General features: G+C 40.1%; 2 protein-coding genes across 2 annotated transcripts; one reads left to right on the top strand and one right to left on the bottom strand.

Annotated features, from left to right (window-relative positions):
* The first annotated feature begins 3,455 nt into the window (after nucleotides 1-3,455).
* cdcp2 (CUB domain containing protein 2) lies at nucleotides 3,456-8,147 on the top strand. The gene is made up of 6 exons (XM_084369999.1): nucleotides 3,456-3,641; nucleotides 3,888-4,235; nucleotides 4,622-4,963; nucleotides 6,295-6,648; nucleotides 7,552-7,730; nucleotides 7,833-8,147. Exons 1-6 carry the CDS (start codon nucleotides 3,575-3,577, stop codon nucleotides 8,136-8,138), a joined length of 1,596 nt encoding a protein of 531 aa, XP_084226125.1. The 5' UTR covers nucleotides 3,456-3,574; the 3' UTR covers nucleotides 8,139-8,147.
* Nucleotides 8,148-8,181: 34 nt separating this feature from the next.
* On the bottom strand, nucleotides 8,182-10,929 carry tceanc2 (transcription elongation factor A (SII) N-terminal and central domain containing 2). The gene is made up of 4 exons (XM_084369998.1): nucleotides 10,494-10,929; nucleotides 10,253-10,394; nucleotides 9,382-9,575; nucleotides 8,182-8,706 (listed from the first exon to the last, which is right to left on the bottom strand). Exons 1-4 carry the CDS (start codon nucleotides 10,590-10,592, stop codon nucleotides 8,518-8,520), a joined length of 624 nt encoding a protein of 207 aa, XP_084226124.1. The 5' UTR covers nucleotides 10,593-10,929; the 3' UTR covers nucleotides 8,182-8,517.
* Between the last annotated feature and the right edge of the window lie 44 nt (nucleotides 10,930-10,973).

Below are 10,973 nucleotides of genomic sequence, written 5' to 3' on the forward strand. Positions count from 1 at the left end.
TAAAAATATTAAGAGACAAATCATGCTAAGACACCATACAGCACCAGGTACACTTGGGAATGACATGTAGATGTGCTGCCAAGCTGCAGGCTGTGTCAGAAACATTAAGTTTTTATTGTCCTGTGACATATATGCTTATATATTCATCTCATTTTCCCCTGACTGTCAGGGGCTTTAGAGAACATTCATCAGAGTGAGCAGTTACCAACAGTCCCTCTATACCCGAAGCAAAATCTAACATAATCTGTCCTGATGTGGGGAAAAGATGTTTTGTAAACAGATTATGTTTTATTAAAATTTTATCAACGTTCGAATCAGTTGCCGTCTTGCGTTTTGGATCAAAAGATGCCAGATGTCAAGGCTGTCAAGTCCCCTCCGCCCACAACAACACAGCTAAATCCAAACCACTTACAAGTCAAGGTGTAGACTGATTTATTTTATAGTTTTGCTGAACATAACACACAAATTGTAACAAAATGATTTGATGTATTTTTGAACCAAAATTATTCAATTAAGCTCCCAGTGCCAGCCCTGGTCAAAAGGCTGCTATTTGTATGACTGAAGTTCCCCTTTATTCTGCTGGAATTTTCCAGTTCTTTCAACCATATTTGTTTTTTTAAGTATTTACTTGCTAATAGGTGATTTAATTTCTCCAAACAAACGATATCTTTCTGAAACACATTTCAGCACTGCCCAGTACCCACATCCTTGAACAATGACAAGCTTTCAGAGAGGACAGAATTAAAATTCAAAGGCAGGGCGGTTCATTTTAGTTCCAGGAACCGCTGTGTGAAAAACACTTGACTGATTTTAATCACATTCTTATTTATTTCAGCTTAGTGCTCGGCATGACTTTTCAGAAGCCGTTGGTGATTTCCACTGTGTTTTCATGGTGCAACAGCACCATCTAGCAGGTCTCTTTTGGTGCTAGCTTTGATCACTGAGGCCATTAGACATTCTCTCTAAAAGCCCTGCCTTCACAGCACCGCTAGAATAGCAAACATTTATTTGCAGAATAGGTTTTTTGCTAAGAGTACTTTATCTCCCTGTCTGTAATACACTCCACTAAGTCAGGATTATTGTTGTCGACATGTGTCTGCACTATTCAGTTACACGACTGCCAAACCAGGAGGAATGAGTCACGGCGTCTGAGTGGCATTCTGCAAATACATCAAAATCTCTGTCTGAGCCTTATTGCAGCGTTCTCCTCAGAAACAGACGCTACAGTGTAAACAAAATTTACATTACAATCACTTGCGTCTTTGAGAGAGATGACCTTGCTTCGGAGGAGTCAGGACTTCTTCTCTATAGCTCAGTTAGTTTGTAATGAAACATTTATGTATGAATAAAATAAAGGTGCACTGCATAAAAGGCGAAATTACAGAAGAGAATTTAAAGTGTATTGAGCATAATTTTATGAGACAACTTTATTTCATGGAGCTCAACTTCTTGCCGAACTACATTTTTGGACAGCTGCAATTACTTTTGTGCTGCAAAACATGTGCTTAGCTGACAAAACCTCAAATTTTAGATGCCCATTCAGAATTACAAATGCTATGGGTTTAAACCTTGTTATCATGAGGGATGTCATTTTCTCCTACTCGATTACAAGCTGCAGGTGGAAAGATAAAACAGCACAGACAGGAACCAGTCTTCACAGACATTTTATTTTTGAGCACATTACAATCCAAATGTTTAAACACTTCAACACAGATGACCACTTACAGTGAAGTATTAGAGTGGTGTTGATACTTGTTGGTTTAGCATTAAGAGTGAAGACAGTGGCAAACAGCCTAACTGTAACTTGGCTGGGGGCAGAGACCTCATAACAAACCATTTGCCTCCTGTTTCCACACTTTGTTTGAAGCTGAGCTAACAGTCTCCCGGCCATGGCCTCATATTTAAAGAATAGATATGAGTGGTATTGATCTTCTCATCTAACTGCTGGCAATGAGGAATGAGCATGCTTTCCAAAATGTCAAACTATTTCTTTAAGGTCAAGGTCCACCCACTAACGTTTTTCCAAAATTTCCGACTGCGTCTCATGCTCTTCATCTGAGCCAACTTAGATTTTTTCTTTCAAACGACTGCTTCCAAGATCAAGAATTACATTTCATGCTCATTAATATTTCTGCACTCATTAACACTCTCAAACCACCTGATGCATTATATCACTCCGCAATGAGATGCATAACTGCAAACTGCTCTATGTTACTATGGCTCTCACTATTTGCTTCAAATAATCTTTTTTGTTGTTGCTCTTATGGTTTTACTCATTTATTGTCTTGTTGCCAACATCTGGATTTTACATTGACATCGTTCATTTTATCCTGTTTTTATAAATTTGGTCTACCTGTTATTTTAACTGCATTTAATTAATGTATGTCTGTACCTCGGCAATTTGCGAATGGGGGTTCTCCCTCAGTGTGTTCACCGAGGGTTTAAATAAATGACTGAATGAATGAATGGTGATTCGGTGACTGTGCTGAATTCCTGTAGCAGCTACTATAATAAGACACAAAGCATTTAATGCTATACCAAATGAGCTCGAGACCCCCCCATCACTTGTTTCTGCACTATGTAACTTCGTGAGAGGGTAGGATCATAGCGTCAGATACAAGTTTTCAACACTAAACATTGTTACGACAGAATTAGTTTTTCTTTGTTAGCACCTACATTACTTCTGATAAATTGTTACAGTCCTGCGATTTGTATTTATCACAGTGGTGTTGCTCTCAGAAGCTGTGGGGGGCGCCAAATCACACAAAATGGCAATTTTGACATAATGTTGCTTTAAGTTTAGTTTGTTTTGATAAAGGAAAGAACAATTATACCACAAGTTTAAAACATCATGTCACAATATAACAATCAGAAATACGCCAGGGGGACTAAAAGTTGTAATAAAATGTATTTAAATAAAGTAAGCTTAAAGCGGTTATATGTTATAACAGCATTATTATTTACTATATTCAGTTGAGAGAAATGTATTGTTTGATGTGAACTGTCAGTTCGGAAAAGTTTGGCTTTTTGATTAAAAAGTTTGATCTGTGAATGTGAAAATTTGTCAAAACAATAAGCAAATGAATCAAATCGATTTGAGAACAGAGATTTCTGTCAAACAAGAAAAGCAAAGTCTCCACAGCGCGCCTGACTCCATGACATCAATAGTTGTAGGATGTTCCTCTCCCTCACATCGCTCTAATGAAGCCATTTATATAAGTGACAAATGTGCTCCCTTTCTTCCTCTCTCTTTTATCAACTCCACTTGCAGCTGTGTGTGCGTGTGTTTTTGTGCGACCATCATTAAAAATGTATAGCATCTCTCCAAACAGTGTCCCGACAAGCCACTCACGCTCATTGGATATCAGTCATTAAAATTTAGTGAAGAGGGCAAAGCGTGGCCTAGGCAGGTATCGGGTTCCTCATTCAGGCTGCGGATGAATTTTTCAAAGTCCTATTACCTCTACAAGCACCACTGCTGATGTCTCAAGGCTGTGCGCTCTGACACTGCCGGTGTCTGTCTCTGCCGGTATTGTAGCTGAGGCGTGACAAAAGCCGAATCAACAATAACAACATGAGTCTCAGGGTGGCTGTACTGATTCATTTACTACTGCTTGTTGACAAGGCTGATTCTAAAAAAGGTGAGTTGCAATTTGTTATCTTGATGGAGCATAGCTTAAATTTGATGGAAGTGCTTTATCTTGCAGGTACTGTATGTACAGAGAAAGTGGGACCTCAATTGTTCAATGTCAGCATGTAATACACTTTCAGAGGCTGTTCCAGGTTGCTAGAAAATCATCAAATAAATACGTAAGCAAGGAAAGAGCCATAACTTTTACTCTGTACCTTTATTCTTTGAGCTGAAATTAAACCTCTGTCGTTAAAAGGTGTCAAGTGTGGAGGAATCCTCTCTGCACCATCTGGCAATATCTCCAGTCCAAACTTCCCCGGCCTGTATCCCTACAACATCGACTGTTCCTGGCTAATCGTGGTGGCAGAGGGTTCCTCCGTCCTCCTCACCTTTCACCACTTTGAGCTGGAGTACCATGTCAGCTGCACTTACGACTACATCAAGATCTACAACGGCATATCTGAGGACGAGGGGAACCTCCTTGGGATATTTTGTGGTGACATCTCCCCGCCACAGTTCACCTCATCTTGGAACGTCATGTCCATCATCTTCCATTCAGACCGCCATGTGGCCCACAGGGGTTTCAGTGTTGGCTACAGAAAAGGTAACTCGTTGTATTTGATGCTATATGACATGGATCAGTTGACTATCTGCCCAAAACTTGAGTTGATTTTCTCTGACAATACCATAACTCATGGCTTTTAGCTAGAACTTCTTGACCTTAACCTCAGTGGAATAGATCTCACAAAAAGATTATACAGAAAGAAGAGACAGTAGACACATGCTCGTGGCACTGTGAGTCATAGTGGTGCTTTGGGCTAACGAGTATGCTATCATCACATTGATTATGGTAGTGTGTTTATGTAAAGTGACAGCTCACCCCAAAATCAGAGAAACATACATGTATCGTTCCTATTACGAGTAGTACTATTTATCCATCTAAATTGTTTTGTTTTCAATGCATTTGAGTTTACCCTCTATCCTCTCTAGATATGTGTGGTGGGGTCCTAACTGGCCTATCAGGTGTTATCTCCAGTCCAGGCTACCCTCAGGAGTACAGCAACGATGCCGACTGCTCGTGGGCGATCCATGTATCAAACAACAGTGTGGTCACCTTGGTCTTCTTGGACTTCCAGCTGGAAAACAACGAGGGATGTAATTTTGACTTTGTCGCCCTGTTTGATGGCCCAACTGTCACCCACCGCCATCTGGGGAAATACTGCGGGGCAGATAAACCTCCACACATAGTCACCACCTCCAACCAGCTTCTGGTAGTCTTCAAGTCTGACTTCAACATTGGTGGACGTGGGTTCAAGGCTTACTATTACTCAGGTAGGAAAGTTTGGTCTGATTGCTTGTATTATAATAGAAAAAGTTTTCGGTATTTGACCCTCCTTGCAGGATTTGGAAAATTTAAAGGAGTCCTTCAGTCCTTTAGTTCAGTCGTTAATGTTACATACTGTGACTGTCAGACATTTGAGGTTACATAAAGCAATCTTTAGTCACAGAAAACCTATTCATTTGGCTTTGCAGAGCAGAAAAGCTACCAGGCAATCCAACAACCTGTCCTCAGTGAAAACCACTGACTGAATATTTTACTTGAAAAACAGTCTGTGATGAAGTAATGAAGACCTACAGATCTGCTTAGCGCTATAAAATTATTTAGAGTTAGACTTTAACTATAGGAAAATAAACAGGACCCATGGTCAAACTGATGTTAGTTGTAAGAAGAAAAAGTATCACATTATACCATGCTGCAGGTGTGAAACAAGGAACATGAATGACTTTGATCATGGCACAAAAGATCCTGTCTACTGATGAAATGAAAACTGAACACTTCGCTTCAACACAAAGAACTACTTCAGGATAAAGCAGAATTTGTCACCCATCTCACACCATCCCTACCAGAAAAGTCTGCAAAGTGAATGTCCTTGAGTGGTCCAGTCTGGACTTGTATCCAATTGAAAAGCTGCAGAATAACTTTCAGACAGCTGAACACAGACTGTCCCATTTGGACCTTGTTGAGCATAAGCCAGTCTGAAAAATCCTATTTAAAAAAAGAAACAAGAAACTGCTACAAAATGACATTGATAGACATAGTTTGCTGCCTATATAAGTCACTAATTTTCACTTTTTCAATATTTGTAAAAGTAATCTTTTCACATTTTATTTAATGTTGACGTGTAAGGAAAATCTTCTTTTAATCCATTTTGATTTCAGAATTGCAAAATTAAAAAATATCATGCTTTTAAAGTATTGGGAAAATATGTGCATTTGTGCAAAAAGGGTCGGATGAGAAGATTGATAACACGCTGCAATCTATGCATACAAAGCTACAGCTAGCAGCTAGTAAGCTTAGCTTAGCACAAACACTGGAAACAGCTAGTCTGGCTCTGTCCAAAGGTAACAAAACCCCTTTACTATTTATTTATTATCTATATCTTGGCCTGGCGCAGTGACCAGGTTAGCTAGCTCCTGTTATTTCCAGTCTCTATGCTAGGCTAATTACATACCTGGTATAAAAATAAATGTTTGTTAGACTCACATCAAATGGTGGATGCAGTATCTTAAAATGTCAACACTAAACTGAATACAATGTAGTAAACAAATATATATATTAAAAAAAAGTTGACTAACTTATATAACCTAATGTACTCCAACAGGTGAATGCCAGCAGGTCCTGTCAACTGTAACTGGCAACTTCAGCAGCCCCCATTTCCCAAATATCTACCCAAACAACATCAACTGCCACTGGAGCATCACACTAGCAGCTGGATACCGCATCAAACTTTTCTTCCCTGTCATGGACTTGGAGGACCGCAACAGTCTGTCAGACGGGTGCGACTACGACTATGTTGCAGTTTACGACGGGGACAGTCAGACGGACACCCTGCTGGGACGCTGGTGTGGCAGGGAGCAGCCTTCCTCCCTCGTATCCAAGGGCAACAAGCTGCTGGTGGTACTCAGCACAGACAGAAATGAAGCTCACAGGGGGTTCACTGCTTCTTATCTTGGAGGTAAATGTTTTTTTATGAAGACATCATCATCATTCACATTTATAACCTATAGGGGATTATTTCCACTTAAGATGAGTTTCCATTCAAGTATTCAAAACTTTCAGTCCATCTGTATGCATACTTTCTTCTGATATAAAATGCTGCAAGTACTCAACCAATCACAAGTGTGCGGCTGCAAGCCCCAACCACAAAGTTCCTATACGTTTGGAAAGTACTACCCCCGGAGCATGGACTTTTGATGGGGGGGGTTCCAATGTCCCTCGAGCATAATTTGTATCCTGCTCCCTGCCGGGGTAACCCACTGAGTTCCTCCTTGGGTGCCTACTCCCTGGGGACAGTTCCATTTCAAGTTTGATTGAGAGTAATGTGGGTGCCAGGTTTTGAAAAGGATGAAGGATGTGTGGAATAAAAAAGGCGATATCTTTGAGTTTGCTGTATGGTTTAGATGTTTTTCTTTTTTTAAACTGTGAGTCCAACAGTGTTCTAGGAGTTTAATGCTAGACAAGTGGACTGCTTTTCCTACATTGCCCAGAAATGGAGTATATGCAGCGTTCTCTGGACCCACAAAAGGCTTTATACTACTTTTTTTGCATATTTAATAGTACTCCCCAAGACCTGTGAACACACTTTGTGTAAAATTGGTGGAGCTACCCTTTAATTTGCACCCTGGTCCCTATGGGAGAAAACACAGTGTCCCTCCTTTGGTTGCTGTGGGGAAAGTTCCTGCGGTGGAAACTCAGATATAATCTATCAGGGCGGTCCATTTAAACCATGACTTTCTCAACTTCTCAAGTCTTTAGGACTTTAATTGCTTCCAAAATGCTAAATCTCTACCTCTACAAACAACTCTTATATATGCTGCTCTTCAAAAACAAGTGACTTGTCCTTTTTCTCCCCTCAAAGTGGTACCTGTAAACGTAAGCTGCACAAGATCAGAATTCACCATTTTGATACCCCAGCAGTCCTTACCTCAGCTGGACCGTGAGAGCATCTACCTGGGTAACCCGACCTGTGCAGCCCAGTTAACCGCCACCTCATACAAAATACTAGCTCAGTTTGTTAACTGTGGTACAGCCGGCCAGGTGACTAGCCACAGTTTGATATCACTTACTCATGCACCATAATAGGCAATGATTTACTGTACTTAAAAAATGCTGATCACTGTAACTCCTGATCCCTTACAGAAACATCGGAACATCACCGTGCTGGTAAACAAGCTCTACATCGATTTCTCTGATGGGAAGCAGCAGAATGTGCAGGAATACAAAGTGCAGTGTGATGCCCTGCGGAAGATAGCATCAGTGTCCATCATTTCAGCAGAGGAGCGTCGTCTCGAGGAGCAGGCCCAGCAAACTGAAAACCACAGTGATGGCCATGCAGGCGAGCCAGAAGCTGAGCCTCATGACCTGAGCGATATCGTCTTCATTAGCATCTGTGTTCTGGCTGTTATTCTCATGGTGATAGCTATTGTTTGGCTTGTGCTGCTTTAGTACACATGTATGGCCTTATCTGACAAAGAAAGGACTTCAACACTGAATTTGTCATTATTTTCAATCATATTTTGTATAAAAATGTTCACCAGCAGTATAAAAACAAAGCACCGATCAGCAAAAAAACGTCATGGTTCCAGTACAAAGGAATGGCATTATCATCATCACAACAATACGTTACATATTCTTGACAGTGATTTACATGCATAAAACAGTGTAAGGTTGCTGATGTGCCACAGAGTGTAAAAGTATTTTATATCCCCTTTACAGAAAATCAAGAAAATAATTTAAAAAATAAAATGTGTATGCATCAAAAGGTTTTCAAGTAAAACATCCATAAGTCTTCAATATGCAGTTGAAAGGTTTGCATGATTATCAGTTATTTCTTGTATTTAGAAACCAGCTGGTTGACTGATACTGTGTTGTCCTTCACTTGAGTTCTGATCTCAGGGTTGTGTTTGAAGGCAAACACGAGCGCTCTGACAGTCCGTCTGTATGAGCTGCTGACTAACCGGGAGCTCTGGTGAAACACCTCCCTCTCAATGTTGTCTATGAGGCCAGAATCCTCCTGTAAGTCAGAGAAGAATATATAGAATATATAGAATATATAAAAGTAACATACATAAGCAAACAGACATACAAAAAGATGTCAATGGACTTGCAGCCGAAAAGACCGTTCTTTACAGTATTTTTGGTTGTGGAATGTGTAGAAATGTGCGGCGCGGTGGTGCAGTGGTCGTCCGTCTCTGTGAGTTAGCCCTGTCACAAGCTGGCAAACTGTCCAGGACGTACCTGGCCTCTCACCTAATGTCAACTGGGCTGAGAAGTGGTTATAGATAATGGATGGATTGAATGTATATCAGTTCAATTAAACATTAGAAAAAGTGCCGCGTGCTGCACGGATCATGTATGATGAATTTTAAGTGGAACTTATCGATTTTGTAAAGGTCTTAAACATCTACAACACACGGCATGTTTTCTGATAAGGAAGGAAGCATTAAACTACAAGAAGTTACAATTCATGTAAGGTTGATGTGACTGATCTCTGATACAAAAACAAAAATGAATTTAACTGACCACATACTGTCACTGTGGCGTCTCCACTTATTTACTGCATATTCCCTCAACATCACAATCAATGTAATGCAAAATGAAGTGTAAACTAGAGGCAGAGTAAACAGAACGAGTTGAACACAAAGACTTTTGCTATCACAATGGACTCAACTGAGATGCTTTTTCTCACCTTGACCTCCAGGGCTTCAGACATTAGTCTCCTAGCGTTGCTCCGGAGTCCTTCAGATTGTTTGTCGGAGCGCACTTCAATAGACGGCTTATTGGAATTCTCCTCGATGAATGTCCTCCAGTCGGTGTAAACCTTTGCTGCCATTGAACTCACCTCAGGGTCCAGATGCTTTCGCATTTTGTTGACAGTGTGACCTTAGAGGTGAGAGGATTTCATACTGTGTTGAACTAATTAGGTGAAGTGAATAAGGGGCTGGTATGTATGAGGTTAACACAATTTTAATAGCTGATAACCCCTTCTGAGTTATAATGCTGCTGTAACAATGCAACGACAGCCAATTCAGGACACCCTGCATTTTGTTAATCTCATGAACTGTTCATTTTTTATTAGTTTAAATTGACTTGGTATTGTAAAGTCTGTGCTACATCCTGAGCAGAAAGATAATAACAATAAATGTTTGTGCTTTGGACTTTGGTGCCAATGCCAATACTGATATTAGAAAGCAAAGAATTTGAATATTTGATATACTGGCCGATATACACAGGTTTTTTGCAATGATCCCACACATGTGACAAAATTGTGTAACAGAGGCCGGATATTTAACAGTTTAACATAAAAATGTATAGTTCAAATTGATATGAGTGCACTTAAACAGTAAACAACACTGTAAAATGAGTGTAATGATTGTGAATTACTCCAATCATCTTTTTCTTCATTATAATCTTAATAAAGACAGTTTACAATAATATCTCAGAGTCTGGCTCTGCTTTCAACATCGAGAGGGCATTGTGTCAGTTGCCACAGCAATATATCAGCATATCAGTGACAAAGTGTAAAATAACATCTTAACACAAAGTTTTCCTCAGTCTACCTATTTTAGTGGACTTGAGCACCTCCCTGGATGGCATCTTCTTGCTCAGGTCTGTCAGGGCACTCAGCAGGTTGTCTTTGCTCTGTTCTGGTAGCTCCAACATGGACTTGTAGCGCATGATGTCCTCAATCACAACCACCCTCTGTAAGAAACACAAGGGAAATGGACGATTAATTAAATCTGTCACACAGTACCATTAGGTTTTCTACATAATGACTGAGAAGTAGGACTGATAGCTCACCCGTAAAGATTCAATTGTAGCTTGTTTGTAAACCTTTTCGTTGCTTTTCGATTTTTTAGGTGATTCCCCCTTAGCAAGCCTTACTACAAACTTGTCCATCGTCAAATAGAAATTAACAAGCTACCTAGTTAGCGGGTTGTTTTCGTTTTGTTTCTAAAATAGTGATTAAACAACAAACTAAGTTCAGAAGGCGGTTCCTCCACAGACTACCAGTGCTGTTATTAGCAGTTAGCTATCTGGCTAACGTTAGATAGCAAGCTACTTCTAATGTAATATCTGCTTAAAATTCAATATATTAAACACATTGCTGGGTTGGTTTAAGTCATTCGTTTGTACTCGACTAATTAATAGCTGCCTTTGTATCAACACATGTGACAAACATGTTTGGGAAAGCTAGCTACAACTGAGTGGTTAAAGGTAAATGGTAGCTACTAATGTTGCCTTTAGGAACTGTCGGAAATAACAGGGTATCGTGGACCT

Source organism: Pagrus pagrus (assembly GCF_965226575.1).
Source record: "Pagrus pagrus genome assembly, chromosome: 12".
Classification (NCBI taxonomy): Eukaryota; Metazoa; Chordata; class Actinopteri; order Spariformes; family Sparidae; genus Pagrus; species Pagrus pagrus.

Coding starts and splice junctions, on each gene's coding strand:
- cdcp2 (XM_084369999.1), top strand. CDS start 3,575: ATGAGTCTCAGGGTGGCTGTACTGATTCATTTACTACTGCTTGTTGAC. Junction 3,642..3,887: donor CAAGGCTGATTCTAAAAAAG/GTGAGTTGCAAT, acceptor TGTCGTTAAAAG/GTGTCAAGTGTGGAGGAATC. Junction 7,731..7,832: donor ACTGTGGTACAGCCGGCCAG/GTGACTAGCCAC, acceptor GATCCCTTACAG/AAACATCGGAACATCACCGT.
- tceanc2 (XM_084369998.1), bottom strand. CDS start 10,592: ATGGACAAGTTTGTAGTAAGGCTTGCTAAGGGGGAATCACCTAAAAAA. Junction 10,395..10,493: donor CTACAATTGAATCTTTACGG/GTGAGCTATCAG, acceptor TGTTTCTTACAG/AGGGTGGTTGTGATTGAGGA. Junction 9,576..10,252: donor GCTCAAGTCCACTAAAATAG/GTAGACTGAGGA, acceptor CTCACCTCTAAG/GTCACACTGTCAACAAAATG.